The sequence below is a fragment of the Hyperolius riggenbachi genome, chromosome 11 (assembly GCF_040937935.1).
Source record: "Hyperolius riggenbachi isolate aHypRig1 chromosome 11, aHypRig1.pri, whole genome shotgun sequence".
NCBI classification, from domain to species: domain Eukaryota; kingdom Metazoa; phylum Chordata; class Amphibia; order Anura; family Hyperoliidae; genus Hyperolius; species Hyperolius riggenbachi.
The window spans coordinates 76,429,663-76,457,466 of NC_090656.1; the positions used below are offsets into that span (position 1 = coordinate 76,429,663).

Consider the following 27,804-nt stretch of genomic DNA (forward strand, 5'->3'; position numbering starts at 1 on the left):
AATCTCTAGTTATCTGGCTTGTAGTCACTTCCATGTATCTCCTTTTCTTATTTCTTTCTGCTTCAAACACAATTAGGAATGACAGCTGAATGAATTATGCGCCCCCTCCTGCACTGCGCCCTGAGGCTGGAGTCTCTCCAGCCTATGCCTCGGCCCGGCCCTGGTGACACTGGTTCGTTACTGCAGATTTTGTTATGTTATTTTTGTATGATGCAATACACTGTCTTGTTGTCTCTTCTTTGTAAATTAAAAAAAAAAATAATAATAATCTTTAAAAAAAAAGAACAGAAAAATGTTCCCCTAGGAGAAAAGGTCACATGAATAAGGAACAAGGGGCCATATGCAATTACATTTGTCTCCTGAGTACTCCTGGGAGATCATTTTTCATTTTCTTTTGTAAATAACTTTTCTGCAATTGAAAAAGTACCAAAGTGAGTAAAAAAGTACAATCAACATGAATTTCAGTATTTCTTTGCTTGCTGGTTGCTTAAAAATTATTTTATTGACAAGTTATGAAAATAACACCTAGGACAAAACAAAGGAGAAAAAGTGAATTGCATATGGGCAGTGGCGTAGCTAAGGAGCTGTGGGCCCCTATGCAAGTTTTACAATGGGGCCCCCCAAGCACTCTATACATAACAATTGATACGGCGCACCAAAATCTGCCAAGAACAACCACAGTGTCAGAGGTGCAAGAAGGGGATGGGGAACAGTTTGTTAATGATTACCACTATTCAAAGTATCTCTAAAAGATATTGTTATGAGCATAGGACCAATAAAGAGCTAATACTGTAGTTGTGGGAGGGCCCTTTGGGGCCCCTCTGGCCCAAGGGCCCCGATGCGGTCGCTACCTCTGCACCCCCTATTGCTACGCCCCTGCATATGGGCCAGAGTGAGATAACGTAGAAGCAAGATCATGCTAATAATATACAGCACTGAATAAAAGAGTGATTTTTGTGATACACGCCCCCCAAGTGTTGCCGCCGCCATGGGAGCAGCATTGCCTGATTTGTGCCTGCTGCCATATGGAAGGAAGGAAAAGGTTGAAAAAAAAATCACCATGCCTATTACATGTATACCTTGAGATAATCCTCTCTGTGATTTCTCCATACAGCACTTATTTTCTCTTTGTTGCATTATTAGGCTGTAACTCCATGATACAGTCATCAATAGCAATTATTGTAATATCAAAACCTGTAGTGCAAGGCTCGATCTCATTCTGCAGATACCTTTGCGGTGACAAGGATGAATTGCAAATCAAGCCAAGACAGGTACCTGCGTCTTCTGTCAGCCTTTCCCCACCTCTGGCAGGAGGAGTTACCTGTGTGCATCACCTGCCAGCTGACTTCCTGTGTGAATGGGTGGGAGTCTTTGTGCTCTGCAATAGGTGTAGACATTATTACAGAGCCACAGGACAGACTGGCACAGTCAATCTCTGCGGATACTTTAGAAAATCGTGTACATACAGGAGGCGTCGGGAATATGCAGCTTTTCCTTTTGTACTTATCAGCCATTTATGAAAGTTGAAGAGCAAAGGGATAAAGTGCTTTGTCTCTAAGATCTCAGGATTCCATGAATCTACTGAACAACGTATATCTGGCTCCCGCAATAAGGTAAGGATTCTTTATCTTTCTAGCCATTACTGGCTTCACAATACACCTTCCTCTCCCCTCTGGTAATTAAATACTAATGACTTTGCTAGATGACAGAAGAGAGGAGGATTGTGTTCTGGATATCTGTAAATTGTGGTTATTTTCACTCTATCATTATCTACATGGGGTTAGAATGAGCATTATAGTGGAAGGAACAGACCATTTCAGGTTGTGGTTTTATGTAACGATCAGGGGTTTGCGTGTACATGGATAGTTATATAGGCTGATTGCGCAAGCTGCAATAGATAAATATGATTAGTGTATTATAAAAGTGGTCATACTTTACGGATTTATTTATTCAGACAGATTCAATCGCTTTGATCTAATCTGCCCCAAATACAAAAACTTCCGATTGATTTTGGACAGTTTATAGATATCAATCAATGATAAAATATTGATTGTATAATCTATATAACCAAATCTATGCCATACAAGGGTAAACACAGTGGCGTAGCAACAAGGGATGCGGAGGTTGTGACCACACCGGGGCCCTCAGACCAGAGGGGCCCACTATGGGGCCACTTTCATCCATCTTATTAGCTTCTCATTGCTGCTACGCTGGTAATAAACACCTTTATATATGCATTGAATAGCAGTAATCCTTCACAAACTGTCCTGTTAAGGTGTCTGCTAACGGTCCAATTTGTAGTGAAATTCTGATCGGATTGTTTGTAAATAAGCTCAGTTGATGGGCACAATCAATTCATCGTCTGATTGGATTTTCGTCGAACCAAAATTTAGATTTCCTTGTTGGTTGTGATAGACAGGAAGCAAAGATTGGTTCGTTGATGGTGTAGTGAACGATTTCACTTCCAATCAGAATTATCTGATCGCTCAAACAATTTTTCGCTAGAAATTGGATCGTTAGTGGCCACGTTTATGGTGATCACTATTGATCCAATCTTTTTCCTCCAATTTTACCATTTCTAGGTAAAATAAGGAAACTACCTAAATTATCCATTCAATATAGTCACTCAGTTTACCCTTATATATTACATAGATTTGGTAAAATTGGATGAAAAAGATTGTATTATTAGTGGCCATCTGTATTCGACTCATATGTCGGCCATTAAACAAGCTAAAATGTTTCAGATTTAAATGGTAGAAATTCAGTAACAATCTTCGCATCACACCATGGTACACCTCATACATGGTACAATTTTTTTTCATCCAATCTTAACATTTCTATGTAGTATAAGGATAAATTAAGTGAATATACTGAAAGGATAATTTAGGCAGTTCCCTTCTATTACATACAAATGGTAAGGTTGGATGAAAAAAATTGTACAATGTATGGCCACCATTAGTCTGATTACAACTCTCTGACACTGCAGCTGTCCTTGGTAGGTTTTGGGGCTCCATATCAATACAGTGATTGGGTCCCCATGTAAAACTCGTGCGGGGGCCCCAAGCTCCTTTGTGATATCACTGGGTAAACATGAACATACTTTTACAGCAAACCTGTGAGCAAAAGAAAAGGGACATTACCTCAGTATTGGAAAGCCTCAGGATACTCCAGAGGCTTCCCAAGTCCTTGATCCGACCCAAGCTGACCTGGACCCTCTTCTTCTTCACATTGACACTCTTGTCCATATACGAGTGCGACCATCCGGAACAGGCGCCAATACGGTTTGCGCCTGTGCAGTAGCATGAAGCCACTAGTGCATGGAGGGTGGCATGGCTCTGCGCTACCACTCAGGTGCAATCTGCAGTGGCACCTGTGCTGTAAAGCTGCGCAAGTACATGGATGGGAGAGTGGCCATGAAAATATGTTCAAAAAACTCCTGTCAAATATGTTCAGAGAGTCCTAGCACTGTAATGGTGGGGTCAAGGAGTGTGGAGGAAGTCTCTGGACTTCATCTTTCTCGCAGGTACCATTTAAAAGCACTTTATGTAGTCGCTCATATTGCACACAAGTGGTACGATTGTACAATCAAGTTTGTATCATTAGTTGAAAGTGTAATTTGGAATCAGCGCCTTAACTATACTGGAATAGGCCTCGTTCCGCTCCTCCCATCCCCCCAACCTCCTCCTAAGCTCCATGACAGGGGGTGGGCCAGGAGCTAGGGGGATCCAGTTCTGTACATTTTTCTGGCACGTGTCTCCTTCACTTCCTGTTTAGTTTGCAAGTGCCGTGCAGCCAGCCAATCAACATGCAGGGACTGAGGCAGCATAGTGATTGGCTGGCTCCACAGCACTTGCAAACTAACCAGGAAGTGGAGGAGACATGTGACGGGAGCAGGTAATGTATAATTATGCTCTGATGCACTCTGCATAATAATGTACAGGAGCGCCCCCTGGACCCCTCCATTACTGCAGGGGCGGCGGGGGCAATAGTTACACCAGTGTCTGGAATAGCTGTGAATTATCAAGTGGGTGATGAGGGACTGATGGGCACTTAGTCAAAGCTAGCAGGTCCGTGGATTAATTATTTTATGATCAGATTAGATCAAGTGGTGCTAAGTGATGTATCAATCATTGCTCTTTTATAATTTAGTTAAGGAGAGATTAACCATTTACAGAATTGGGCTGATTGATAGCTAGTTTTTGACTTTTTCCAAACAGATATGGAATAATTGTAAAGATAAATTAGATAGTTCTAGTAAATATCCTCAGTTGGGCTGATGAAGTTGTTTAGGGGAACCAGAACCCGAGATAACACCACCAAACACTGCAGGTCAGAGTAAAGCCATGCTCAGACACGCAATGAAGGATGGATGTGCAGGAACAATTAAACTTCTCAAAAACAACAATGAACTGGAGCATTTAGTCTCATCATCAATCTTGGGGATTTTGGTTGAGTAGCTCTTGTTTGCGCTTTAAAGAGAGGTGTGGAAGGAGAGAGTAGATAGTCAACATCAATAGCCAAAGTACAAGGTCCTCAATCCTTTTTCTCACTGACTTTACTCTGCCAATGTTACCTGCCAGGGAACCCTTAAAACATGGTAACAAATGACTATCATCTCACACCTAAGAGTTCCTTTCCATCTAAACAGGTAGAAGATCAGTTTAAGCAGAAAACACTGGCTGAATGTTGCAGCAGATAAATCTATCTCTGTGACTATGTGCTAACCAAAAGGATTTCAGCCTAAGGGCAGGTTATTGTTTTAAAACGAGAAGCTGTTAGAAGATCTTTAAAGCGTAAAGGTGCCCATACATCAGTCAATGCATAAGCAGATCTGAGACAGATCTCTATCTGATCGGAGAGTGATCATTTGCCTGCACATACGCCACAGACCAATTTAATCATTAAATGTTTAACCACAAGGACCAGGGGATTTCTGGCTGATCTGTGCTGCGTGGGCTCTCCAGCCCGCAGCACAGATCAGGTTTGAGGCAAGGCGATCAGACTTCCCCCCCCTTTTTTCCCCACTAGGAGGATGACCTGCTGGGGGGGTCTGATCGCCGCCGCTCTGTGTGGCCGAGCAGGGGGCTCCTCAAAGCCCCCCTCCGCAACGCTATTCCCCCCCCCTCTCCTTCCCTCCCTCTCCTGCTCACTATGAGCGGTACAGGACGGCGATCCATCCTGTACCGCCTCTGATAGGTTGCAGGACGGCGATCCCCGGCCAATCAGAGGCCAGGGATCGCCGATCTCCTTTACGGCGCTGCTGCGACAGCAGCGCCGTAGAATGTAAACACAGGGGATTTCTTCCCCGCGTGTTTACATTTCGTCTGCAAGCCGCGATCGGAGGCTCGCAGGCTGTTCACGGAGACACCCTCCGTGCACTGACATGGAAACCCACAAATGACCAGCCGCCGCCTACAGGCGTTAGGCGGTCGTTATGTGGTTGAGAAATCGGCCACCCACATGTATAAAAGTGCCACCCCCCCCTTACACACACACACACACACACACACACACCAGTGCCTGTGCTCCCTACAATCTCACCATTCCACCTGGTGCAGCTCCTGGCCTCCTCCAACATCAGCGCCATGTCCGCCTTTAGCGTGACACGTGCGTCTGGTGCCATGTGGTACAGGCTATCGCAACGATTGAGCGCACAGTGGTGATGGCGCAGGAGGCCAGGAACTGTGCCAGCGGACAGGTGAGATATTAAAACACTGCACATGGGCAGGGGGGACATTTTACACTTGTGGGGGCATTGGCCAGGGATCCATTGGGTCTGTTGGTCATCACGTTATCAATTTCTGTTACCAAGATTTTCCAGCATGTGGGCGTCCCCCCCACCAATTCCTTTTGAATGATTGATCGGACATGTTGCATCACCAATTTTCCTCCAACTCTATAAAATTATCGAATTGGAAGGTCAGAAAAACTGCAAGAAACAGGCCTTCAGGGAACATCGCATTAGTACGCGTTGTATCCTTTCTGGCCACCAGCCAAGCAGGAAGTGACACGCACTTGTGGTCACTCCCTGCTTCGGGGTATGCGGAAGTGCAAGGAAGCATATTGTAATACGCTTCCAAGCATGCACGCCGCGACAGAAGCCGCTCGGTAACATAGTTCTGGACCAGCGTCAGATCGAGGAATACCGGCGGACCGCACCGTGACACAGGTAATATGAATGACCCCATTGACTTGCATTAGGCAGGTGTCAAGACGCGTAAAATTTACACACTGTCCCAGTGTGAAAGGGCCCTCAGGCTCAGAGGCGGGACAAGGTCCTTCAGCACCCAAGGCTGAGACACCAAAGTGCGCCCCCCCTCCCTCCCACCCAGCCGTCACACACTGATTGCTATTAGACTAATAGGTGCCCCAAGGCCCACAACCTCCCCAACACCTTAATATCTAGTTATCTGGCTTGCAGTCACTGTCATGTAGCCCCTTTTCTTATTTCTTTCTGCTTCAAACACAATTGGGAATGACAGCTGAATGAATTGTGCGCCCCCTCCTACACTGCGCCCTGAGGCTGGAGCCTCTCCAGCCTCTGCCTCGGCCCGGCCCTGCTCAGGCTAGTTTCACACTAGAACATACAGTGGGATGCGAAAGTTTGGGCAACCTTGTTAATCGTCATGATTTTCCTGTATAAATCGTTGGTTGTTACGATAAAAAATGTCAGTTAAATATATCATATAGGAGACACACACAGTAATATTTGAGAAGTGAAATGAAGTTTATTGGATTTACAGAAAGTGTGCAATAATTGTTTAAACAAAATTAGGCAGGTGCATACATTTGGTCACCACAAAAATTAAAAGAAATTAATATTTAGTAGATCCTCATTTTGCAGAAATTACAGCCTCTAAACGCTTCCTGTAGGTTCCAATGAGAGTCTGGATTCTGGTTGAAGGTATTTTGGACCATTCCTCTTTACAAAACATCTCTAGTTCATTCAGGTTTGATGGCTTCCAAGCATAGACAGCACCACAGGTTTTCAATTATATTCAGGTCTGGGGACTGAGATGGCCATTCCAGAACATTGTACTTGTTCCTCTGCATGAACACCTTAGTGGATTTTGAGCAGTGTTTATGGTCGTTGTCTTGCCGAAAGATCCAGCCCCAGCACAGCTTCAGCTTTGTCACTGATTCCTGGACATTGGTCTCCAGAATCTGCTGATACTGAGTGGAATGCATGCGTCCCTCAACTTTGACAAGATTCCTAGTCCCTGCACTGGCCGCACAGCCCCACACCTTGGTGAAACCACCACCATATTTTACTGTAGGTAGCAGCTGTTTTTCTTGAAATGCTGTGTTGTTTAACCTCCATGCAAAACGCCCCTTGTTATGCCCAAATAATTTAATTTTAGTTTCATCAGTCCACAGAACCTTATTCCAAAATGAAGCTGGCTTGTCCAAATGTGCTTTAGCATACCTCAAGCAGCTCTGTTGTGCTGTGGGCGGAGAAAAGGCTTCCTCTGCATACAGCATCTCCTTGTGTAAAGTGTGCCGAATGGTTGAATGATGCACAGTGACACCATCTGCAGCAAGATGATGTTGTAGGTCTTTAGTGCTGGTCTGTGGGTTGACTGTGACTGTTCTCACCATTCGTTGCCTCTGTTTATCCGAGATTTTTCTTGGTCTGCCACTTCGAGCCTTAACTTGAACTGAGCCTGTGGTCTTCCATTTCCTCAATATGTTCCTAACTGTAGAAACAGACAGCTGAAATCTCTGAGACAGCTTTCTGTATCCTTCCCCTAAACCATGTTGGTGAACAATCTTCGTCTTCAGGTCATTTGAGAGTTGTTTTGAGACCCCCATGTTGCTACTCTTCAGAGAAATTTAAAAGAGGAGGGAAACTTGCAATTGACCCTCTTAAATACTCTTTCTCATAATTGGATTCACCTGTGTATGTAGGTCAGGGATCACTGAGCTTACCAAGCCAATTTGAGTTTCGATAATTAGTTCTAAAGGTTTTGGAATCAATAAAATGACTAATGGAATCAAATTTATGCACCTGCCTGATTTTATTTAAACAGTTATTGCGCACTTTCTGTAAATGCATTAAACTTCATTTCATTGGGGGTATGCGATGAAAAACGTACCCGGTTGGGGATGTTTTTTATGCTCCGCTAATCGCAGGAAATGGAATGTTAAAAATGTTAAAAAGACAGATCCACTTGGCACGTTGTGCTAAATTGAATGCAGAGTCTTAAAATGTATGCAATGAAAGCCTGTTAAAATGGACACTATCCATTCTCCATAGGCTAGTTGCCGTATCCAACCGTTTCGATCACTGCCTTGACCTAAAACTCACATGTCCCACCGCTGATCACCGCCACTCGGTTCCTCCTACTAAGCCTGGTGGCTGACATAAGCATGAGGTTCTCCATTGGGCTGCAAAAGACCAATGCGAATCCTCAGCAACAGGGAGAATTCTCATTGGTTCATGATGAACCAATGAAAATTCTCCCTGTTGCTAGGGAGAATTGGCCCAATTTAGCTTATAAAGAGTCCCATGCTCCTTCTGACCTCCGGGTTGAATATTGATGGACTGAGTGGCAGCAGCGGGACTGGTGAGCAGTGATGCGTACGGGCGTACATGATCGATGCAAGAGCGGACAGCCAGACAAGCAGATGGAGTGATGGGTGCATGTCATATCGGCGCAACTCAGTTCGGCGCAGGAGAGCCGAATGACAGCTCTCCCTGCTGCCGCTAAACTCTGAGGTTGCGTTAAATACTATTCCCCCTCCGAGTTGTCGCAACTCGGAGGGAGATGTAATTTGGGGTCTGGCATCCGCAGAGCCACAAATTACCGCTACGCGGAGTGCGCATCATAGCATTGCTGCTGTGACGGCGCCCAGTTTCGGCACTCGGCTCCCAGAGCTGCGTGCCGAAATCAGCTGATTCGATGGAGTGATTGCTGCAAGCGGATGCAAAATGGACGGAATGCTTACTGTTTCCAATTTGTATCTGTTCTACTGTGAACCAGCCCTAACACACGCAAAGAAGCAACTGATTTATATGCACCTTCTTTGCGGATGTGTGCACTTCTAGCAACACACTAGATCACAGATGTCGAACTCCAGGCCTGGAGGGCCAGATCCATGCCAGTGTATAGGATGGACTGAGAAAGAGAGGAATGTGTTCTTCCTGATGGACCACACCTTTCCTGATTCAGTCCCATCAATTCATTTGAGCTGTGTCAAAAATGTGTGAGGACCTCGGCCCTCGTAGGACCGGGTTGACATCCCTGCACTAGATGCTCTGTGTTGTAACAATGGAATCTGCATTACAGCGCAACTTATGCGGTGTGAACTGTTTGTAGACTTTGAATTGCTTGGTGTGACTTGATTTTTATCTCAGTGCAATCAAGACAAGCACAGATTTGTTATAATTGTGCCCAACCTGCTGATTTTATTGTGATAAGATAATCATTGTTCTCCAGTCTCCTGTAAACCGGCTCAGTTGTAGACATGTGTAGGCCAACACTCATGAATGTTTTGGGTACCATTCTTCTTCTAGTAATAGCACAGGACCAGGGGCGTAACTAGAAATCACTGGCAAAACTTTGGACGGGGCCCCCTCCCCCTGCACACTGAATAGGGACTATCTACAAATCTTTGTCTACAAAACTTTGCATGATTATATATACTAGATGCTGTCATTTGAAAGTTTTTTCTCTCCTTGCCCTTAGTTGTCAGTCTATCAGAATGGGGCCCTCGGTGGCTTCTGGGCCCCCCTGCGGCTGCATCCCTTGCAGGGTCTATAGTTACGCCCCTGCACAGGACTGTTTTTTCTCAATCCCTGTCCCTTTCACAAATCACCTGTGTTGGATTTATTTGACCGATTACCGTTGTATTTACTTGTAGCTGTTTGCAGTAGGATAACTCCTACTCATTCTCCTCTTGCTGTAACACGGTGCACGTTTCACTTCAAAGGAACTGAGTAAACATGTCTGTAGTGGGGGTGTAGGAAAACTGTCACCCGAAGCAAGCAGTCAAAAAGATCATTTTGGGCAAAATATACTGTATCTGTTGTCTGTATGTGTCTTAAATTTGGCAGCATCTTCACTATGTCATTTTGTGTCTTGCTGTTCAGTGGATTACAGGATGCTTATACAAAGGACACAGGGCCGGTTCTCTCATGAAGCAAGGTAAAAAACATTTGCATCAGGGGCAGAGATTACAGGGGCAGAATTTTTTTTACTGTGTTTCTACTAGCAGCATGCAGTCAGAGTAGGAGGAGAAGTGAGAGGAGAGCAAGGTGAAAGGTCATCATTGGGGAAAACCAGCTTGTTGTGCTGCGTGAGGAGTCTGCCAGTGAGTGAGGATTGGGGAGGCAGGAGAACAGCAGTGTTACATTTGACTTGCACAGCAGAAGGGAGGAGGTGGCACTGCTGCCCTGACTGAAGAAGAATGGAGTGCCTAAGGGTAAGCGGTTTGTTTGTCACAGACTCACAGCCAGCCAGAGTAAATTGTTGGGTGCTGTGTGATCGTTCCATATGGGGATGGGGGGGCATCCTCACAAGTTTGTCATCCTCACAAGCTTGCCTCAGGCAGCATAAAGTCTAGAACCAGCCCCGAAAGGACACATTTCAGTACTAGAACAAGCCATACTTACGTACAGGTGATGATTTTACATCACTGGAATAACAGTTGTTTGTTTTAAGTTTACTTATATTAGTGATCGGTAAAGACAAAACATTTTTTATTCTTCATTTTAAGTCTATAAAACTTAAAGTGTACCTGTCAAGAAAACAGTCTCCCAAATGGGTACTCACCTAGATAGAGTGAAGACCATGGATATTCCAGAGGTTTCCCCCCGTCCTTCTCCACTGACCCGATCTAGAGCTGTGTCCTCTAGAAAACCACTGGCAAGCAAGCCCTTGTCGATGGCTTGTGCTTGCGCAGTGGCACAGAACCGAGCGGTTCCTTGTGCCTGCAAGCTTCAGGGAATGGCTTTGTGAGGACGAGATTAGCCTCTGGAGGTTTCAGAGGCTTCCCTCTCCTGAGGTAAGTAACATTTTCATTACAAAAAGTTACAGGTTTTTTTAAGCCTTGTACACACACTAGTCTAAACTCGGCATGGGACAAGCAGCTCTGTGGAACCATTTGTGTCCCCGAGTAGTTCCGCGTCAAACGACTACACTAGAGGACATTTCTGGAACAATGGACTGGAAAGAGAAATGGAAAGACTCCCTGCCATCCAGAGCCTCTACTAAGGTAAGTATGACACCGGACGTGAACTTTTTTCACTTCAAGTTTGCTTTAATACTCTCTGCCACTGTGGTTGACCTTGGCAGGTTTTGGTGTTCCATACTCTGAGGCAGAGATGGATTAAGATGTAATGGGGCCCTAGGTAAGGTAGTAGATTCGGGGCCCCCTTGTGGTCTTTTTAGTAAGCTGAAGTGAAGAGAGGTCAAATAAGGTGGCAGGTGGGCACCTTAACATCTGCTAGGCCCCAAGCACCTGCCTAGGTTGCCTGGTGGATGATCCTGCTCTGCTCTGAGAGGCCTATAGTTGAAATCTGAGTTCTTCTCATCTGGTCAAAGTAATGCAGCTGTTTTAACTGTTTTTGTACCCTGTAGAAGTTACACTACAATTGAAAAAGAAGTATCATTATTTTCAGACAGAAGACAAAAGTACTGATAATTCTCTCAGCTGTTCCAGCCTTTGCAATGTGACAGTGGCAGCATCTATAGAGACTTTACATGTTCAGTTTCAATGCATCGGGATTAATCAGCTCAGCATTTGCAGAAAAACGAGCTTATCGATTTGCGTTGCAGCTGCTGAGTCAAATTTGAGAATGTCAACAAAGTGCTGGACAAAGCTAAACACTGCTGAACCATCCCTCCTAATTAACCAACTGTGTGCCCATATTTCATTGCCTGTACGAGCAACTAAAGTCTTACAAACATTAAAGCGGACCTGAACTCAGAACGTCCTCTCTGCTCTAAAAGATAAGCAACAGCATAATAACATTTAAAGAAAAACATTTCTTTGTTACAGCTGATCCTGCAATAAATCTGCAGCGTGTCTACCTCCTGCTTTCATGGAAGCAGACATAGGGTTAACATCCTGTGTATACAAATTAGCTGCTCCACGGGGGAAGCCAGCTGACACAGCTGAGAGATCAAATTACAGTGGTGATTAGTCACAGATGAGGGGGAATTAGACAAGCTAAACTCTCTAAATACATATAAGGTGAATTTCTCTGTTTTCCTTCTGTCCTTAAGAAGGGATTAGACTGTATGTGCAGACAGGCAGCGTCCCCCACCCCCATCCTGCTAGCTGGTAGCAGCTCTGCACTGTAGTAGTGATGGTCATGTCTAGGAGAATTCATGGAGAAGCATGTGATCGGTTTGGTCAGGTGAAACTCGAAAAATTATATCGTGCAAAAGTTTAGTAATTCAACTTAAAAGGTGAAACTAATATATATAATAGACTCATTACTAGAGTTGGGCCGAACATCCGATTTTAGGTTCGCGAACCGGGTTCGCGAACTTCCGCGGAAGGTTCGGTTTGCGTTAAAGTTCGCGAACCGCAATAGACTTCAATGGGGATGCGAACTTTGAAAAACAAAAAAAATTATGCTGGCCACAAAAGTGATGGAAAAGATGTTTCAAGGGGTCTAACACCTGGAGGGGGGCATGGCGGAGTGGGATACACGCCAAAAGTCCCCGGGAAAAATCTGGATTTGACGCAAAGCAGCGTTTTAAGGGCAGAAATCACATTGAATGCTAAATGACAGGCCTAAAGTGCTTTAAAACATCTTGCATGTGTATACATCAATCAGGTAGTGTAATTAAGGTACTGCTTCACACTGACACACCAAACTCACTGAATAACGCACCGCAAACAGCTGTTTGTGTAGTGACGGCAGTGGCGGGTTCACTGAACAGGAATACAGTGGTGGGTTCACAGAACAGGTATGCAGTGGCAGGTTCACTGAACAGGTATACAGTGGTGGGTTCACTGAACACAACAGGTATGCAGTGGCGGGTTCACAGAACAGGTATGCAGTGGCAGGTTCACTGAACAGGTATACAGTGGGTTCACTGAACATAACAGGTATACAGTGGCGGATTCACTGAACAGAACAGGTATACAGTGGCGGGTTCACAGAACAGGTATGCAGTGGTGGGTTCACAGAACAGGTATGCAGTGGTGGGTTCACAGAACAGGTATGCAGTGGCAGGTTCACTGAACAGGTATGCAGTGGTGGGTTCACAGAACAGGTATGCAGTGGTGGATTCACAGAACAGGTATGCAGTGGTGGGTTCACAGTACAGGTATGCAGTGGTGGGTTCACAGAACAGGTATGCAGTGGCAGGTTCACAGAACAGGTATGCAGTGGTGGGTTCACAGAACAGGTATGCAGTGGTGGGTTCACAGAACAGGTATGCAGTGGTGGGTTCACAGTACAGGTATGCAGTGGTGGGTTCACAGAACAGGTATGCAGTGGTGGGTTCACAGAACAGGTATGCAGTGGTGGGTTCACAGAACAGGTATGCAGTGGTGGGTTCACAGAACAGGTATGCAGTGGTGGGTTCACAGAACAGGTATGCAGTGGCAGGTTCACTGAACAGAACAGGTATGCAGCCAGGAACAAGCTAAGCCTAACTAATCTTTCCCTATGAGAGACAGTCTGCAGCAGCTCGCCCTACTCTCACTAACGCAGGCACACGAGTGAGCGTAATGGCCGCCGCTGCATGCCTTTTATAAGGGGGGGAGTGGGTCCAGGGGCTAGTGTAGCCTAATTGGCTACACTGGGCCTGCTGACTGTGATGTAGAGGGTCAAAGTTGACCCTCATGGTGCATTATGGGGCAAACCGAACTTCCGCAAAAGTTCGCCTGCGGGATGCGAACGCGAACCACTGAAGTTCGCATGGAACCGTTCGCAGGCGAACCGTTCGGCCCAACTCTACTCATTACATGCAAGCGAGATGTTTCGACAGCCAAAGCTAGCGGTTTTATCTGTAGTGAGGGTTATGTAAAGAAGAACTCATGGAGAAGCATGTGACCAGCTTGGTCAGGTGATAGATGATGATGATGATGATGATGATGATAGATGTAAGTCTCTAATTTGCTAGTCATGATCATGTTCTAAAGCAGGATGTGATCAAAGCAAATCAAAGCTTTGCAAATCTATGAGCTGATCAAGTAAATCACATGCTTCTTCATGAGTTCTCCAAAACATGACTATCTATAGAAGATCTGTACTCAAAAAAACATCTGCTGAAATCCATTTGAGTGGATCGTTTTCAAAGCCAATCCCAAGGCACAGATCTAAAAATATCACCTAATAGCTTGGTAATCATAGTGATAAAAAACCTACCTTTTTGTGTTAAATGAGGCTTCTGCAACCATAAATTATTTCTTGAAATTTTGATCACATGACCAGGGCCGGATTTCTGAGAAGGCCACAAAAACCATGGCCTTGGGCGATAAAATCAGAGGGGTGGCAGGACTTGGAGAGAGAAGAGGTCATATGCCAAAGTAAACCATCCCTTCTGGTCCCACAGAGCAGCCATCCAGCGTCCCTGCTTTGCACTAATAGCTGAATTCCAGAGTCCTTCAATCCCTGAATCTCTCTCTAACTTCCTGATGTGATGTGAGAAATATCAGGAATTTACATATTTACATTATAAAGCAGATAGAACTAAGTTCCACTGAGTTTTAATGCAGGCATTTACAAACATCAGTGAGCTCTGCTAGTTTCTTCACCTTCTCCTTTATAGCTGTCAGACTGACCCCAGCAGCTCCAAATTGCACTTTCTTATCTCCACCTAAATTTATAGCTTTAGGTTTTTTTTCTTCCTAGCCAGCAGTGGTCTCAGTTAACTCTTTCCTGACTCATTTTCTGTCCTTCAGTTCCTACCCAGGGCCGGCCCGCCCATGAGGCGGGGTGAAACTTTTGCCTCAGGCGGCACTTCCTGGGGGGGCGGCGCCCGTCCGTGTGTGTGGGGGGCCGCCCGAGCTGGAGGGGATAGCGGGCAGGAAGGGGGTATTGGGCCTAGCGGCGGGGAGGGGGGTCGGACCCCCCCCTCCCTCACCTGGGTCCCCCGTCCTCCGCTCCCCTCCAGCTTTAAAAGTGACGTCACTGGCTGCAGCTAGCTACATTGTAAGAGGCAACGGCCGGGGATCACTCACCTCTTCCTCGTTCCAGCCCGAGCCTGCGCTCCACTGATGTCACTTCCTGCGGCCGGGGGACCCAGGCGAGGGAGGGGGGGTCCGACCCCCCTCCCCGCCGCTAGGCCCAATACCCCCTTCCTGCCCGCTATCCCCTCCAGCTCGGGCGGCCCCTCACACACACGGGGGGGGGGAGGGGCGGCGATTTTTTTGAAGATCGCCTCAGGCGGCAAAAAGTCTAGGGCCGGGCCTGTTCCTACCATCTATGAGAACTGCAGGAATAAAAATGCTGTTTGCTTTCCTTTCATTGCTAAACTGTCACTGTCACCTGAGCTGTTACTACCTCTATGGTAGTGTGTATGGTTTGGCACCCTGCTTTCCCGTAGCAGTGGAGAATTGTACCATCTTAGCCATTAGCGAAAGCAGAGAGTTTTGAATCAGGATGATACCATTTATTGGCTTAACCACTTGAGGACCCAGTCTTTACCCCCCCCTTAAGGACCAGCGCTGATTACTGAGATCTGTGCTGGGTGGGCTCTACAGCCCCCAGCACAGATCAAACATTAGGCAGAGCGACCAGATCGCCCCCCTTTTTTCCCCACTAGGGGGATGATGTGCTGGGGGGGTCTGATCTCTCCTGCCTGCGTGTGGCTGGCGGGGGGGGGGGGCACCTCAAGCGTGTGGCTGGCGGGGGGGGGGGCACCTCAAAGCCCCCTCCACAGCAGGATTCCCCCTCTCCCTCCCTGCCCCGGAGATCTGAGGCTTCACAGGAACGGATCTGTCCTGTGCAGCCTCTAACAGGCTCCTGCCTGTCATGTGACAGCGATACCCGGCCGCTGATTGGCCAGGGATCGCTGATCTAGTACAACGCTGCTACTGTTAGCAGCGCCGTACAATGTAAACAAAGCGGATTATTCACGGAGCCCCCCACTGTGAATTGACAGGAAGCAGCCGCTCGCGCGAGCGGCTGCTTCCTGATTAATTAGCCTGCAGCCGCCGACGCAGATGTGCGTCGCTGGTCCTGCAGCTACCACTTTGCCGACGCGCGTTATGAGTGCGCGGTCGGCAAGTGGTTAAAAGAAAAAAGTAATCTTTCTGCTAATAAACCTTCTTCAGACTTTGTTCTTGTATACTGTCAATATGTTAAAGCACATCACCATATGTGCATTCAACATTCAAAAGAGATGCATAGATTTTTCAGCAAATATAAATAAATGTCATTCAGATGCTTTAAAGTGGAGCTGAACTCTTGCACAGGACAGAAGGAAAACATAGAAAAATCCACCTTGTATATTTTTAGAGAGCATGTCTAATTCCCCCTCATCTGTGTCTAATCTGAAGTTGTAATTTGATCTCTCCCCTGTGTCACCTGACTGCCACAACATCTAAGCTCATTTGAAAGCACAGGATGTTAACAATATGTCTGCTTCCATGAAAGCTGCCGATTTATTGCAGGATTTGTATCAACTGTACCAAAGAAAGGTTTTTCTTTGAAGGTTATTGTGTTGTTGTGTATCTTTTAGAGCAGAGAGGAAGTTCTGAGTTTAGGTCCGCTCTAATTACAACCAAACATCCAAAGTGGGTCTCGATAGGATGTTTGCTACTTACCTGTTCTCTGTATTGGATGGGCTTCTCTCCATTGCACTGCCCTGCCACCTGTTTGTGGCTCTGACTGCAGCGAATCGCTCACAGAGGACAAAGAAGCAGCGCATGCTCTGGCCACTTGCGACTTGCGCTCCCTGTAATTTTCCGCTCCTGCACGGATGTGCACAGCAACCAAGGCCAGTACAGTGTTATGCATTCTTGACAAGTACATACATCAGCGTCATTTCTCAAGTATGCATTCCCAGAACACTATCCGCTGCTGTGCACATTCTGGCAGGAGCGAAAATTGCAAGAATTATTGAGCAGACAGAGCATCCACTGATTCTTGGCTGAATGGAAGGCAGAGCAGCATAACTGAAATAAGCCCATTCAAACCAATGATTGCTAGTCAGAGTGCTGGACAGAATGTTTTTGGTGGTGGTGGTGTCGGGGGGGGGGGGGGGGGTGGGGGGCGCTAGGTGACAGCAGGCCTAGGGCACTGGAAAGTACAAATCCGGCCCTGCACATGACCATCACAATATAAATAGAAAGATCCAAGGTGTCATAGTGTCTGCCTGTAGCTGCAGTTGCCAGCTGAGTTACGTCACCCTGCTGTTCAGAATGCAAGGGGGTGGCGCCTGCGGAAGGTCTCTTAGAGGACTGCAGCCTATAACAATGACAGCCTGGGGTGCAGGAAGTGGTTTGGCTCCTGACCAAGTACTTTATAAAAGATTCATATGACATCATCTTGTGAAGGAGTTTCTACACAGGTAAAACAAGGACTGCAGCTGAGTAGGGCTGGAAAGCGTAATGGTTAAGGGCTCTGCCTCTAACACAGGAATCTAGCATTCAAATCTCTGCTCTATCTGTTCATTATTTATAGCACCTATTCAGTAAGGAGTCCTTGGGTTAGACTAACTAAAGGTAGCCATACACTGGTCGATTTGCCATCAGATTCGACCAACAGATAGATCCCTTTCTGATCGAATCTGATCAGAGAGGGATCGTATGGCTGCCTTTACTGCAAACAGATTGTGAATCGATTTCAGCATGAAACCAATCACAATCTGTGGAGCTGCCGCTGCCGCGGCCTGCCCGCCAGCTGTATATTACCTGATAAGGCCGGCGCGACTCCCCCGGTCTCCGCTGTCTTCTTCTCCGCTCTGGGCTCTGGGTCCGGCTGGCTTCACTGAACTTCCTGTCCAGGGGAAGTTTAAACAGTAGAGGGCGCTCTACTGTTTAAACTTCCTGCCGGGACAGGAAGTTCAGTGAAGCTGCAGCCCTGGAGCCCGGAGCGGAGAAGAAGACAGTGGAGACCGGGGGAGTTGCGCCGGCCGGAATAGGTAATGTATCTCCGGGTCATTGGGCATTCGAACGCCGCTATCGACGCACTCCCGACCCGCCGGCGATCTAGCAAAATCTTCTGCACGGACGGATCGGCGGGATCGATTGATGTCGGACGGAAATCGATCGTTCTATCAGCGTTTGCGCGAAAATTACACAGCAAATTCGATCACAGTGATCGAATCTGCTGCATAACGGCTGGAAAATCATTAGGTGTCCCCTTAACACTACTACTGCCTACTGAGCACACCCTAGTGACTGCAGCTCAAGCGCTTTGAGTCCGCTGGAAGAATATCGTGATATAAATGTTGTTTCTTGTCTAGGCAGATGTATACGCCTGCAGTGGGGCTTTTATGGATGGAAAGTTTAATTTACATGATCTTCTTTTTAAACTTAATTTGCTATTTTTGCCGATTTGCACTAATTTGTGTGTTTTTGCGCAATTTTTAAATTTTTGCCATGGCATTTGTGATGTTTGATTGGATTAACTAGGGAAATTACATTAAAATTGCAAAAGAATCATAAAGCGCCATGTTTTACATGCAGTTTTTCCGCTACCGAATACACAAATACAAATGCTCAAAAACTGCATCCAGCAGTACGTTTGGGTCTGTGTTTGCCTCTGTGCTTTGAAATCTTTTCCTGGAAGAGATCTTGCTGATGTAGTATAACTGTTATATTGCTGTGCTCAGTCTTGCCATAGTGCCATATGACCTGTGACAAGAAACTTCCATAAACTCACACTGGTAGCAGACTATTCTTCACCAATTTTTTAAGTCTCCTACAAAGCTGTTCTTGTTTCAGCTAATTACTGAGTTCCAACCTGTATGTGAAAATGATGATCATTAGCACCTGCTTGGTATAATTGGTTAATCATACACCTGACTATAATCCGTCAAAATCCCTGACTTTGCGCAAATGTGCCTAGAAAAATTGATGCTGTGTTGAAGGGAAAGTGTAGTTAGTCACACCAAGCACTGATTTGATTTAACTTTATCTTTCAGCACACTTTGCATGGGGTAAATTGATAAGAATAAACAATTAGAATACATATTTGTAAAATCATTCTTACTCTACAGCATTTTTATCATCTGCCTGAAATGTTTTCCAGCGTACTGTATAAATAGTGTATACACCCACACACACATTAGGCATACATTAAACACCCTTATGTAGCACAGAGTTATCTCTCTATGGATAGGGGTGTGGATGTTTTCTTGAATTCATGCCATCTGTTGGGAAACTGCTTTTTTTCTCTTTGTACCCACAGTGCTTAGCTCCAGGGTGTGTAGAGGGAATAAAAATATCCCATTAATGAGTGACAATATGACTCTGACATCCTGGGTTCAATCAGGCACGCATGCCAATAGAGCTGTGTGCACGTGTGCAAGAATTATGATTCGTTGAAAAAAACTGAGTCACCTGCCTGTATTAGTAATAGTAGGGATTGGGGATAGACTATCCCTCTATTGGGTGCGATCAGGTGTAATTTCTAAGCACTCTGGTACAGCTCAGGATCAACTGGAATAACAAAAATTACAAAAAGGGAGAGCGCTCACCAGGGACGGATCTTGGGAGGGGGGGGGGGGGGGGCAAGCGGGTATCTTGCCCCAGGCGCAGTTTGTTGAATTCTTAAAAAGGCGGCAAAATGAATGGCACTTTAGGCGACAAGACCTGACCTTTAGGCGACAAAATCTGACCTTGCCCCAGGTGAAACTTGGTCTAGAGCCGTCCCTGGCGCTCACAGGGTTCACAAAAGATGGCCGCTAGCCATACAGACAGGTCTCACCTGGTTGAGTGGGGCTGCGTGATGAGAAGGGCAGCCAATAACACTGCGTCCTCTTAGGGCTGGGGACAGGGCTCAGGGCTATCGGCAGAATCGCCTCTCCTGGCAGGCCTGGATGATGTCAATTTTCTGATCCTCCAGATCTCTGTGGGTGGTCCTTGACATCGTGAAGCATGTGTTCACAGCAATGGGATGCTCAGCCTGGGATGGGATACACTGGAATACTCACCACAGCCACAGTGCTCATAGCACAGTACACTCCGGACAACGTGGACTTGACAGCGGCGCTCGCTCAGGCTCAGTAGAGGACGACCTGGCGAGTTCTGCATCTGCACTGGAGGGGACCAGGAGTCAGTGGCTGAGAGCGGAGCTGTGGCGAGGGACATAGCGGCTGCTAGGGGCTGGAGGAAGTCCTGGGCAAGTAGATCTTTTTTTTTTCTCTAGCCTGGACATTTCCTCTAATGTAGTGAGCAGCTTTTCTCTCACTGTTTATCCAGCTGAATATAACACAAATTTACCCTTTTCCATGTGAATTGCTGTGTACCTATTACACATGTGATTTGCTGCGTAACTACTACACATGTGATTTGCTGCGTAACTACTACACATGTGATTTGCTGTGTACCTACTACACGTGTGATTTGCTGTGTAACTACTACACATGTGATTTGCTGTGTACCTACTAGACATGTGATTTGCTGTGTACCTACTACACATGTGATTTGCTGCGTACCTATTACACATGTGATTTGCTGCGTACCTATTACACATGTGATTTGCTGTGTACCTATTACACATGTGATTTGCTGCGTACCTACTACACATGTGATTTGCTGTGTACCTACTACACATGTGATTTGCTGTGTACCTATTACACATGTGATTTGCTGTGTACCTATTACACATGTGATTTGCTGTGTACCTACTACACATGTGATTTTCTGTGTACCTACTACACGTGATTTGCTGTGTACCTAGTACACATGTGATTTGCTGTGTACCTAGTACACATGTGATTTGCTGTGTACCTACTACACATGTGATTTGCTGTGTACCTATTACACATGTGATTTGCTGTGTACCTAGTACACATGTGATTTGCTGTGTACCTACTACACATGTGATTCGCTGTGTACCTACTACACGTGTGATTTGCTGTGTACCTACTACACGTGTGATTTGCTGTGTACCTACTACACGTGTGATTTGCTGTGTACCTACTACACGTGTGATTTGCTGTGTACCTACTAGACATGTGATTTGCTGTGTACCTACTACACATCTGATTTGCTGTGTACCTACTACACATGTGATTTGCTGTGTACCTACTACACATGTGATTTGCTGTGTACCTACTACACATGTGATTTGCTGTGTACCTACTACACATGTGATTTGCTGTTTCTGATTAAAACCGCTTCTGGACCGCAGTAATTGAAATCTATGCCCTGTTTGTGGCTGTTTATTTGTGCCAGGACGTAGATTTCAATTAACGGTCTCGCATGGATCTGACACTACCGCCGGTCGCGCCGCTTTTCCGCCGCTGTAGGCCCCTCGCTCTGCCATTGCTAAGGCAGCTCTGTGAGCTCCGTGACCACTATGAGCCAATCTCACAGCAGCAGGTCCACGCAGCGATGCATTGTAAAAGCCGTCTTTAGGTACCAGCAGTCTCTGGTCCTTAAAGTAAACCTGAATGGAGTAAAAATATTACTAAAAATATTATCTTGCAAAGCAAGATTGAGGCAAATGCGCAGCGAGACTCAGTTTGACAATTTCGCTTGCTTATCCCTTCTTCTCATAGACTTCACACACCAGTCTGGAAGGATCCACATCCAGGTCTACAAAACAGACATGAATGTTTGCCATAAAGCCGTAACGGGAGGCCATTTATGCAAAGGAACAAATAATGCATGGGGTAACTACAGGGGAGCAGCCCAGAGCTATTGGGGGGGGGGGGGGGGCAACTACTAACCCTCCCTTCATCCAATAAAGGGTCCATCCATCAGATCAGGTGCTTTTTTGGTTACACTTGTCATGGATGTAAAGATTTATGATGTCCACACTTGTTTAATGGCCCGTGCATGATGCGCCCCCCCAGGCTGTGAGGGACACCAGGGGTAGGCAAGGGAAAGGGTGTGAATATTGGGGGGGAAGTGCGCCATAGCGATGCTTTCAACACGACCAATAGGATGCTTGCAATCTCATTGAAGAGAGGGGCGGACGGGGTAATTAACCCCGCCGCATCCAGCCCGGCACCTGCAGCAATTAACCCTTATTTGAATCACGAGTAATCAGTCGTCCCTGCCCATGATTTGTAGTTATGCTCCTGAAAGAATGGACAAGCATGGTATAGTTTGACATTGTTAGAAAGTCATTATGTTGGTAGTGGGACAGTCTTCTAACACTGTCTGCAACTATGTGGATATATGGCAGATCATCTGCTTCTGGTACTCAGTCCCTATGAACAGTAATTGAGACTGAAAAGCACTGAGCTTTATTGTTCTAAGTAATCTTACATTATTTGTTTTATAAGGCTGTAGTTGGTGGGGGACTCTAAATATGGGTGCCATATCAACACTTTGCACAGGACACCATGGCCCATATGCAATTAACTTCTTTCTCCTGAATTATCTCCTAGGACAGTGATGGCTAACCTTGGCACTCCAGCTGTGACAAAACTACAAATCCCATCATGCCTCTGACTCCCCAATGTATGCTTAGAGCTGTCAGAGTATTGCAATGCCTCATGGGACTTGTAGTTCCACCACAGCTGGAGTGCCAAGGTTAGCCATCACTGCCCTAGGAGATAATTTTCATATTCTATTTAAAATAACTTTTAAGCATTTTACAATTGTAAAAAAAGTACCTAAACGTTGGTGAAAAAGTTCTCTCAACGTTATTTCTTATTTTCTTGCTTGCTCGTGGTTTAAAAGTCATTTTATGCCAAGGTGTGAAAATATTACCTAGGAGAAAACATGGGAGAAAAAGTGAATTGCACATGGGCCCATGTGACCTAAAGCCTGGAACACACCTCCAATTATGAATGGCCAATTTTACAACTTCCATGTAGTATGAAGGCCAATTATAAATATGAGTAGATTGTGTAGGTAAGCTCTCATATTACATGGAGGTGGTGATATTGGCCAATACTGGATATGTGTATGCACCCTGGTACACACCTGATACAATTTTGATTGGCCAATCACTGCCCAGTATTTCCACCTCCGTGTAGTATGAGAGTTTACCTACACAATCTGCCACAAAAAAGTCCATGCTTTTCTATATATATATACAGTATACTAGTTTGTAACTAGACAATTCTGGTGAGAACTGGGCATGTGCCAATCCCTGTCTCTCTACATCTCAATTATGCTGGAGGTTCTATCTTGTTCTGTCTGAAACTATTTAACAATCATTTCCATCTCATCATGAATCACCATATGCAGGCAGTTAAGCAGAAACTCATCATCCTGCAGATGTACAGGAACTATGGGATGACTTCAGTCTAATTCATACTGTTTTTGTGTTTTGCAGATACCAGACTCTGATCCCACAGTTAGCCATCATCTTCCAGTTCATCTCCGTGGTGTTTGGATTGCCGCACTGTGTGAAGCATTTGGTGGGATCCAGACAATACAGACAAGGTACTGTCAACATGATGTTGTACTGATGCGACAGAAACTGACAGAACTACCGGTACTGAAAGGGATAGTGACAGGAATATGGACTATGGGCACCGCAGGTTCATTTTTATAATTGAAAATAAAAACCAGCAGCTTCTACATCCATTTCCCCATTTCCTTAAAGGGACTCCGAGCACCTCTCATGGGTATGCCTAGAGACTCCAACCAGTACTGCAAAGTACTTAAAGATGCATACCTTTATGTAGCTTGTGCTCTCCTCTTTCATTTGATGCCTGAATCGCCGTTCTACACCAAATAGTGTTCGTTCAATTTCAATTTAAATTTGCGGCTGCCATCTTGGCTATGTTATAACTTCCGGGTCACCCCTGTCTGTTAGAGAAGTGCATCACTGAATGTAGCAGGAAGAGGAAGTGACACGCATGGCCATTGCAAGAGTAGAGATGGGAAGTTCAGATCTTTTCAATGATCCGGATGATTCGAATCGGATCATTGAAAAGATCCGGATCTTTGATCCGAATCTCGGATCATTTTACAAGGGAAGCATTCAGGGGTTGAAATGACTAGCAGGGCAGGAGAAGGGGAGGGGGGCGGACACACAGAGAAAGGGAGAAGATTAGAGATGGGAAGTTCGGATCTTTTCAATGATCCGGATGATTCGAATCGGATCATTGAAGAGATCCGGATCTTTGATCCGAATCTCGGATCATTTTACTACCGGAAGCATTCGGGGATGAAATGAACAGCAGGACAGGTCTGTGGACAGGAGAAGGGGAGGGGGGTGGACACACAGAGAAGGGGAGAAGATGGACAGAGGGCAGGGAGTGGACAGAGAAGGGAGGAGGGACGAGCAGAGAGCAGAAATGTTTGCACACAATACCCACATGCTGAAGTCATATGCTTTATGTCATATATTTCACCTATATGTTCATCTGTGTACTTTGAAAGAAAAGGTCGCACAGTGAAAGAAAGCATTCCCAGAAGATAAGTGCAGCTGTTTAGTGCCGAGTGCAGGAGGATTATATTGCCTTTCAATCACAGTGTCTGCAAAGTTACTGAGCTGTGCTGAGCTGAGCCAAAAGCTTCCAATGTGATCACTGTGCAGCACTACGGAACAGCCAGCCTATAATGAGCAGCACATTGCAGCCAGTATGTGTGCTCTACACATATCTGGCAGTGGCACCCATGTCCCCTCTCTCTTATCTACCTGTCTCCCTGCAACGCTGCCTCCCTTCCAACAGAGCGATCCATCTCTGCTCTGCTTCCAAGACCCCGCTGCCCGCTGAGAGGGGGCGTGTCGCTCCTGGCCCCGCCCCTTTTGCGATCCGAATCGTTCATTTTGATGATTCGGATGATCGACTCATAAAATAGATTCGGATCAAAGATCCGAATCGTTCATGATCCGGACAACACTAGAGAAGATGCACAGAGGGCAAGGAGTGGACAGAGATGGGAGGAGGGAAGCAGAGAGCATAAATGTTTGCTTGCACACAATACCCACATGCTGCAATCATATGCTTTACATATATTTCACCTACATGTTCATCTGTATACCTTGAATGGAAACGTCGCACAGTGAAAGAAAGCATTCCCAGAAGATAAAAGCAGCTGTTTAGTGCCGAGTGCAGGAGGATCATATTACGCTGCAATCACAGTGCCTGCAAAGTTACTGAGCTGTGCTGAGCCAAAAGCTTCCAATGTGTTCACTGTGCACAACTACGGAACAGACAGCCTATAATGAGCAGCACATTTCAGCCAGTATGTGTGCTCTACACATATCTGGCAGTGGCACCCATGTCCCCTCTACCTGTCCCTGCAAGGCTGGCTCCCCTGAGTCCCCTCCAACAGAGCGATCCATCTCTGCTCTGCTTCTTCCAGGACCCCGCTGCCCGCTGAGAGGGGGCGTGTCGCTCCGGGCCCCGCCCCTTTTGCGATCCGAATCACTCATTTTGATGATTCGGATGATTCGACTCACAAAATAGATTCGGATCAAAGATCCGAATCGTTCATGATCCGGACAACACTATGCAAGAGGCTCCTCCATAGGGGTCGTAGCACAACTTTGTTGGAAGTCGTCTGGCTTAAAGGCATACCCATGAGAGGTGCTCAGAGTCCCTTTAATAATGTTTTGTACATATCATATTTAAAGAAAACCTGAACTGAAAATTAAAAGTCAAAATAAACATACACAAGCCATACTTACCTCCCATGTAGTCTATTCATCAATCTCTTTCTCCTCTCCTGTGTCCTGTTTGTCCACTGTGATCAATGGAATTCTCTGTCCTCTATTTTGAAAATGGCCATTACCCCATAACAGCTTCCTGGTCAGCATACTGTTAAACTGTAATATTGCCCACTTGAGCCATAGGGAAACATGGACATTACCTGGCACGTCAGTTGTCCTCTATAACTATAACTGACAGCTACTAATATACTGTATTTCAGTTCTGACAAAATGTTGTCAGAACTGAAATGATCATTGTCAGAAGAAAATGGTGAGCTTCTGAGAGGAACTGATGGCAAGGCAACTATGTAATGTTTATTTAAAGTTACCTCATGTGTTTATTTTAAATAATTTTACTCAGTTCAGGTTCCCTTTAAGTTTAGTCATTTTAGTGCACGGTATTGGGCTGTAAGTAAAAGTTAAAGTAAGTGTACATGCAGGCCCGGATTTACCTGACTGGAGCCCAGAGCTGGGAGAAGATCCTCTAGCACCCAAGGCTGAGACACCTCACACCTACAGTGCCTTATGGTAAATCCAGCCCTGTGTACATGCATCATACTTACCCTATGTATATAGTCTACTCATCAATCTCTTTCATCTCTTTGGTTTTTCATTTGTCCACCATGATATATTACATTCTCCGTCCTCCATTAAAAAAATGCTGCTAACCGCTAACAGCATCTGGGTCAGCCTCCCATGGACCTGTAATATTCCACTCTTGAGCCCAAAGTGGATTAGCCTGAAGAGGGAGATGGTGCATACACAGAGGGCCTATAAGGCCTTCGGCTTCCAGTGAGACAAGTACCACTAGATCTAGTTGGAACTGGAAGAGATGATTGCTAGAGGAAAACGGTTGGCTTTTGAGAGGAATTGATGGCAAGGCAAGTATGTAATATTCATTTGTAGGTACATCATGTCTATTTTAAATAATTTTACTTTGTACAGGTACCCTTTAATATTCACCTGCTAATATTTTCAACGTAGTCCCCACTCTTTTAATCCACGTGATCCTCACCTCCTCACCTCAGATTAGCCTAACTTCTGTAGCTGTAGCTTACCTTCCCTGCAGGATCTTTACACTAGCAGGTGCGAAAAGAGAGCAAACAAAATTGCCTCTGATCCCTCTCACCCAGCTCACTCCATCTTCCAGCTGTAGCCTTCAGGAGTAAGATTCCGGTCAATCGCAACTAAAACCTCCAGACACAATAACAGCTTTTTTCCTCCGGCGGTATCCATGCTTAATGCTGAAACACGCTAGAGCTGCTAGGACTTGAAAGTAATCAGCACAGGATTGAAAATGAACAATTCTCACCGGGTCCATCTAAAAATGGCGCAGGGAGAAAAATGGCGCACCGTTCTGCCGATAAATGTATCATAAAACGCTATTTACCGAAAATACATTAAAACGGTAAATAGCGTTTTATGCTACATTTATTTCAGCACGGTACGCCATTAAAGCAAGCAGGGGGCTGCGGGTCGCTAGTATAGGCAGCGGGGGTTGGGGGAGAGAGGCAGCGGACACTGAAGGGCATAGGCAGTGGACGAAGATGTGTTCAATATGCATACATTACCTTGTCCCGGGCCGCCGATCGCTCCTTCCCTCCGCTCCTTCACTTCCTAGTTTGTTTGCTGTAGTCCTGCAGCCGGCCAATCACCATGCGGAGAATGAAACCGCATGGTGATTGGCCGGCTGCAGGACTACAGTAAACGAATGGAGGAAGTGAAGGAGCGGAGGGAAGGAGCGATCGGCGGCCCGGGACAAGGTAATGTATGCATATTGCACACATCTTCGTCCGCTGCCTATGCCCTCCAGTGTCCGCTGCCTCTCTCTTCCCCCCGACCCCTCTGTCCTCAGAAATTTTGAAGCTTTATAACGCTATTTAGCGTTATAAGTGTAAGGCACACTGCCTGCGCCATTTTTTAACACTTATAACGCTAAATAGCGTTATATAATTCAAGTCTATGGGGCGCCCTTCTTATTCATCTGGCGCTGTGCGCCATTTTTAACTGTCCCGATTCTCACCATGCTTACTGCCACTATACTTACATACTGTCCTTGACTTGTAATATATATATACTGTCTGTCCTTGTATTGTTTT

General features: G+C 45.8%; 1 protein-coding gene across 1 annotated transcript in view; it reads left to right on the forward strand.

Annotated features, from left to right (window-relative positions):
• Positions 1-1,367: 1,367 nt before the first annotated feature.
• PRRG4 (proline rich and Gla domain 4) overlaps positions 1,368-27,804 on the forward strand; it is a 53,992-nt gene continuing 27,555 nt past the window's right edge. The window contains exons 1-2 of the mRNA XM_068261634.1: positions 1,368-1,613; positions 23,375-23,484. Coding sequence (XP_068117735.1) covers positions 1,573-1,613; positions 23,375-23,484 — 151 coding nt within the window. The 5' untranslated portion in view covers positions 1,368-1,572. The remainder of the gene's footprint in view (positions 1,614-23,374; positions 23,485-27,804) is intronic.